Genomic DNA, 5,872 nt, shown 5'->3' on the forward strand with positions numbered 1-5,872 from the left:
GAAGCAAGCAGAGGGTGGTAGGGGAAGAACATCTGGAGACTGCAAGCCTGTGACTATTGCTATACCTCAAGGATCAGTGCTGGGTCCAGTGGTGTTTGCCAAGTATATTAACGAGTTGGATAGGAAGGTACAAGGCATGGTTTATAAGTTTGTAGATGGCACTAAAATAGGTGATATTGTAGATAGTGAAGGTTATCAAGATTTACAGTGGAATCTTGGTCAGCTGGTCAAGTAGGCCTAGAAATATCAAATGCAGTATAATCCAGTTAGGATGAGGTATTGAATTTTGGGAAGTCAAACCAGTGTAGGAACTTTACAGTAAATGGCAAGACCCTGGGGGATGTTGTAGAATAGAGGGAACCAGGAGTACAAGCACATAGTTCCCTAAAAATGGTGTCACAGGCAGATAGGGTGGTGTAGGTGACTTTTGGATCACTGGTTTACATCAATCAGTGCAGTGAGTACAGACGTTGGGTCATTATGTGGCAGTTGTACAAGACATTGACGAGGACACACTTGGAGTATTGTGTGTCAGTTTTGGTCATCATGCTATTAAGCTGAAAAGAGTTCAGAAAATATTTACAGGGATGTTGCCAGGACTTGCGTGCCTGAGCTATTGGGAGAAGTTGGGCAGGTTAGGACTTTATTTCTTGCAGCATAGAAGAATGAGGGGTGATTTTTCCAAGCTACAATAAAATCATGAGGGCAATAGACAAGGTGAATGTACCAAATCTTTTTCCCACGACTGGGGAAATCAAGAACTAGAGGGCATTGTTTTAAAGTGCATGGAGAAATACTTAATAGGAACCTGAGAGCAACTTTTTTTTTCATAGAAAAGGTGGTGGGTGTATGGAATGAGCTGGCAGAGGAAGTAGTTGAGATAGAAGAGTTAGAGCCATACAGCATGGAAATGGCCCATTTGGTCCAACTTGTCCATGCCGATCAAGATCCTCATACACTAGTCCCACCTACCTGCTTTTGGCCCAAACCTTTCCGAGCCGCGTACCTGTCCAAATGTATTTTAAATGTCATTATAGTATCTGCCTCAACTACCTACTCTGGCAGCTCTTTCCATACACCCACCACCTTTCATTTCTCTGCACATCTCATATGTGTATGTGACAAATAAACTTGACTTGACATGTGCAAAAAAAAAATGCCCTCAGGTTATTGTAAAAATGTTCCCCTCCCACTTTAAAACAATGTCCTCTGATTCTTGATTCCCCTACTCTGGGTAAGATTTTGTGCATTCACCCTATCTATTCCCCTCAATTATTACATACACCTCTAAAATATCACTCTTCAGCCTCCTGCGCGTCAAGGAATAAAGTCATAGCCTGCCCAACCTCTCCCTATAGCTCAGGCCCTCAGGTACTAGTCATGTCCTCGTAAATATTCTCTGCACTCTTTAAAATAGTATATTAACATTGAAAAGACATTTGACATGGGTCAAATGCAGTAAAAGGATGAGTTGAGCTGAAGGGCCTATTTCCCTGTTGTATGACTGTGACTATAACAGGGGGCACTCGGGCAGAACCAGCCACAGGGAGGGAGTGTGTCACAACCCAATGTCCGCCAGGGCTCAGGCGTTGTTTGACAGGATAGGGCAAGGATGTGAAGACAGACGGTGGATTCTGCCAAGTATCATTTATTTCCATATCCGATTTCTGTACAAGGTTTCTGGCAGTCTCCCCACAGGAAGAAAACCTGCAGAATATTCAAGGAGAAGGAGTGACTGTGGATGTAGACATGTCGCCACTGGGAAGTTCGGGGTCACGTCATCTCGGGCCAATCAGCGGAGACACTGTCATCCAGCAGCCCAGCAGCAGGAGAGGCATTCCCTGTCCCGGGAAATGCAGCCTCCTCCCTCATGGAGCCGCCCACCGACTCAGTCCCCCGAAGCTCCTTCGCCTCTCAGCCCACACTCCACAACCACCTCTCTCCAAGACACAGCACATACGGAAAGTCTTTCCTGCTCCTTCCAACCAAGGGACCCAGCAGCGTACCCTTGGCTTTACTCCATTTCCATCAGATTGCTCCGGCATTCCCGGGAAACCATCAGGCGCATCAACTGGTTCTGGAACTTCTCAAATTTCTTGACATCTTGAGCTTGATCTGTCTTGTACTGTAGGCACTGGAGGTGGGAAAAAGAGTTATCATGAAACTCAACTCCCTCACTAGTCCTGCACAGCCCACCTACTCTCTGAGGTGCACCATCCAAGTCCCTATTCCACCTCACCCGTGCCAGAGTTTTCTACGTCAACCCTGCCCCCCAGGGTAAGCAATCTCCCCTAAACCCCCAATTAATTTATCAGGTGCTCTTCCTACCGAGGATCCAGCATTCATATCAATTACCAACAAAATTATTCTCGCCGCCTCTTCACTTGCCTCGAGACACATCGTCAGCTCTTGTCAGATACAGCTGTAGAGCCACCCGACTGATTTCTCCCCACCCACCCACCCATGCTCCTGCACTGCAGAAACTGGTGGGAGATCAACCTTGTCTGTGCCACACTGGAGAGTGATTGTAATAATATAGCATTGTTTAGCATGTCCACACACATGTAAGATTTTGTCTGTTAGTATTGTTTAGTGTGGTATTCGCATTAATTGTAAAACTCTCATTACTGAAAAGAGCAGTATATTGTACAAGTGGGAGAGAAGGATAGCAGTCCGCTGCACTGCCACCTCTTCCCAAACTGTGGTCACCGAGCCCAATCGGAATCCCTGTCCGCAGGCTCCCAGCTGTCACGGGCCAAGCAAGACTCACCACCACATCGTTGGTCACTTTCATGGACAGAAGGCCTGCACAGTGTCGATACTTGATGACCACCCGCACCTGCCGAGAACAAGAACAAACTGTATCAGCTAGCCATGCCCCGGGGAGGGAGGTTTACTGGGAGAGGATCCAGGGGCACTGCCAACACCAGGGTGAGGTCTTGTCTGTCGGGGGGTGGTGGTGGAAGGGGCAGGATCACTGTCAGAACTTGGGAAAGGAAGAGAAGATGGTGGGATTGGAGGGTGATGGGAATGGGTTGGCAAATTATAGGGAGGAGGCAATGCCGAAGATTTTGTGGCTGGAAGTGATATAGTGGTGAGGGGGGGGATTGATGCAAGGGGTGGGGTGGTAAGGCTGAGAGACAATGAGGTGGATGAGATGAGGGTGTGGAGATGGGTGTTACAGAGTGGTCAGGGGAGAAGATGATATGGGGAAGCAGTCTATGAATGGGGAGATTAGCAGGCCCAGGGAAATTGATTTTGAATTGAGGCGTAGACAGACAGTGACGAGGAGGGGAAGTGGGGGACAGCAGGTGGGAAGAAATGAGGGGTGGGAATGGTGATGAGGTCGGGGTAGTGATGGTGGGAAGCAGATGGGCGAGGGAGAGGGGATGTGAGGAGGAACAGTGATGTGGGTAGAGATGAAGTGGGAGAGCTGATGAGGGGCAGTGATGGGGATTATTGGGAAACGGGGAGGGGTGGGGGTGAGTGGTGCGGATGTGTGGGGGGGGGGAGAGAGGGTGAGTGAGGATGAGGGGGTGGGAGAGCTGATGAGGGGCAGTGATATTGGGGAATGAGGTAGGAGGGGATGGGAGAGGTAATGAGATTGGGGCAGTGATGGTGGGGAGCGGAAGAGCTGATGAGAGGCAGTGATAGGGAGGGAGGAGATGAGGTGGTGGGAGAGGTGATGAGTAGTGGAAGTGATGGGGAGGTGGTGAGGAGGGGCAGTGATGTGGGTGGGGGGGGGCAGTGATGGGGATCATAGGGGGGGGAGAGGAAGGGAGTTGGTGGTGGAGAGAGGTGATGAGGGGCAGTGATGGGGAGGTTGGGGTGGGGGTGGGTTGAGTGAGGGATGGGGAGGGAGGTTGGGTGCGGGTGGGTCTGAGGAAGGAGTGAGGGTGGGGGCGAGGCGGTGGAGAGGCAGTGATGGTGGGGAACGGATGGGGGAATGAGGGGAGCTGATATGGGGCAGTGATGGGGATGGGAGAGTTGTTGGTGGGGAGGGGGAGGTGGTGATGAAGGTGGGGACAGAGAGTGGTGAGTCTCTGGAACTCCTCTGCCGCAGAGGGTAGTTGAGGCCAGTTCATTGGCTATATTTAAGAGGGAGTTAGATGTGGCCCTTGTGGCTAAGAGGATCAGAGGGTATGGAGAGAAGGCAGGTACGGGATACTGAGTTGGATGATCAGCCATGATCATATTGAATGGTGGTGCAGGCTCGAAGGGCCAAACGGCCTACTCCTGCACCTAATTTCTATGTGGTCTATGAGGGGAAGTGGTGATAAAGAGGGGGAGAGGCAGTCGGTGGGGTGGGTGGGTCAAGTGAGGGATGGGTCGGTGAGGATGAGGAGGTAGGGAGGGTGGGTCTGGGGAGGGTGGGGTGGGGCGGTGGAGAGACAGTGATGGTGGGGAGCGGATGTGGGAGTGAGTGAGCTGATGAGGGGCAGTGATGGGGATCATGGGGGGGGGGGCAGGAAGGGAGTTGGTGGTGGGGAGATTGGGTGGGGATGGGTCGAGTGAGGGATGGGGAGGGAGGTATGGAAAGTGGGTGGGGGGGTGAGGGAGGGGAGGTTGGGTGGGGGTGGGTCGAGTGAGGGTGAGGGTGGGGCGGTGGAGACAGTGATGGTGGGGAGCGGATGTGGGAGTGAGGGGGGCTGATGTGGGGCAATGATGGGGATCATGGAGGGGGGGGGGGAGAGGAAGAGGAAGGGAGTTGGTGGTGTGGAGGTTGGGTGGGGGTGGGTCGAGTGAGGGATGAGGGGAGGGAGTGAGGGTGGGGTGAGGCGGTGGAGAGGCAGTGATGGTGGGGAGCGGATGTGGGAGTGAGCTGATGTGGGGCAGTGATGGGGATCATGGGGGGGGGGGGGGGGGGGGGCAGGAAGGGAGTTGGTGGTGAGGGAGGTTGGGTGAGGGAGGTATGGAAAGTTGGGTGGGGGTGATGGGAGGGGAGGTTGGTGAGGGGAGGCGGGGGAGAGGACAGTGATGGTGGGGAGCGGATATGGGGCAATGATGGGGTGGGTCGAGTGAGGGATGGGGAGTGAGGGTGGGGCGGGGGGCGAGGCGGTGGAGAGGGCAGTGATGGTGGGGAGCGGATATGGGAGTGAGAGGAGCTGATATGGGGCAGTGATGGGAATCATGGGGGGGGGGGGGTGGGGAGGAAGGGAGTTGGTGGTGCCAATGGGTTGGGTGGGGGTGGGGTCGCGTGAGGGACGAGGAGGGAGTGAGGAGGGTGGGGTGGGGCGAGGCGGTGGAGAGGCAGTGATGGTGGGGAGCGGATATGGGAGTGAGAGGAGCTGATATGGGGCAATGTTGGGGATGGGAGAGTTGGTGGTGATGGGGATTATCGGGGAGGGGGGACACAACCACAACCACAACCCGCGGCCCGGCTCTACCTTCATGAGGTCGGTGAGGCAGAGTTTCTCGGCCGCCCGGACGAACTCCTCCCAGCTGGGGATGTAGGTCATGGCGGCGCCTGGCTGCGGCCACCGCGTCCGCGGCCCAATCACTGCCCGCCGTGCTGCCGCGCTCAGAAACAGCCAATGGGTGAGAGCGGTCCGGACCGCGTGGCGATCAATCAGGGCCCGCCGCGCTGCCGCCCCCCCCCCGGCAACAGCCAATGGGTGAGAGCGATACCGGCAACGTGGCGGCCAATCGCGGCCCGCTGATCAATCCGGAGTGAAACAACCAATGGGAACACGAAAGGCGGGAGGCCGGCAACCAATCAGATCCAGCCGGGCCGGCAAACCAATCAGATCCACCCGGATCGGGGCCAGCAAACCAATCAGAACCAACCAGAGCGGGGCCGGCAACCAATCAGATCCACCTGGAGCGGGGCCGGCAACCAATCAAATCCACCTGGAGCGGGGACGGCAACCAA

General features: G+C 54.4%; 1 protein-coding gene across 1 annotated transcript; it reads right to left on the minus strand.

Moving 5' to 3' along the window:
- Window positions 1-1,632: 1,632 nt before the first annotated feature.
- Window positions 1,633-5,545, minus strand: srp9 (signal recognition particle 9). The gene is made up of 3 exons (XM_055636261.1): window positions 5,388-5,545; window positions 2,771-2,839; window positions 1,633-2,134 (listed from the first exon to the last, which is right to left on the minus strand). Exons 1-3 carry the CDS (start codon window positions 5,457-5,459, stop codon window positions 2,015-2,017), a joined length of 261 nt encoding a protein of 86 aa, XP_055492236.1. The 5' UTR covers window positions 5,460-5,545; the 3' UTR covers window positions 1,633-2,014.
- Window positions 5,546-5,872: the final 327 nt, after the last annotated feature.

Source organism: Leucoraja erinacea, chromosome 5 (assembly GCF_028641065.1).
Source record: "Leucoraja erinacea ecotype New England chromosome 5, Leri_hhj_1, whole genome shotgun sequence".
In the NCBI taxonomy this organism is placed as follows: domain Eukaryota; kingdom Metazoa; phylum Chordata; class Chondrichthyes; order Rajiformes; family Rajidae; genus Leucoraja; species Leucoraja erinaceus.

Bases quoted from the DNA above. Each gene is read 5' to 3' on its own strand.
- srp9 (XM_055636261.1), bottom strand. From the start codon at position 5,459: ATGACCTACATCCCCAGCTGGGAGGAGTTCGTCCGGGCGGCCGAGAAA. The intron at 2,840-5,387 runs GTAGAGCCGGGC...TGTTCTCGGCAG, and splicing joins GCCTCACCGACCTCATGAAG to GTGCGGGTGGTCATCAAGTA. The intron at 2,135-2,770 runs GTGAGTCTTGCT...TCCCACCTCCAG, and splicing joins AAGTGACCAACGATGTGGTG to TGCCTACAGTACAAGACAGA.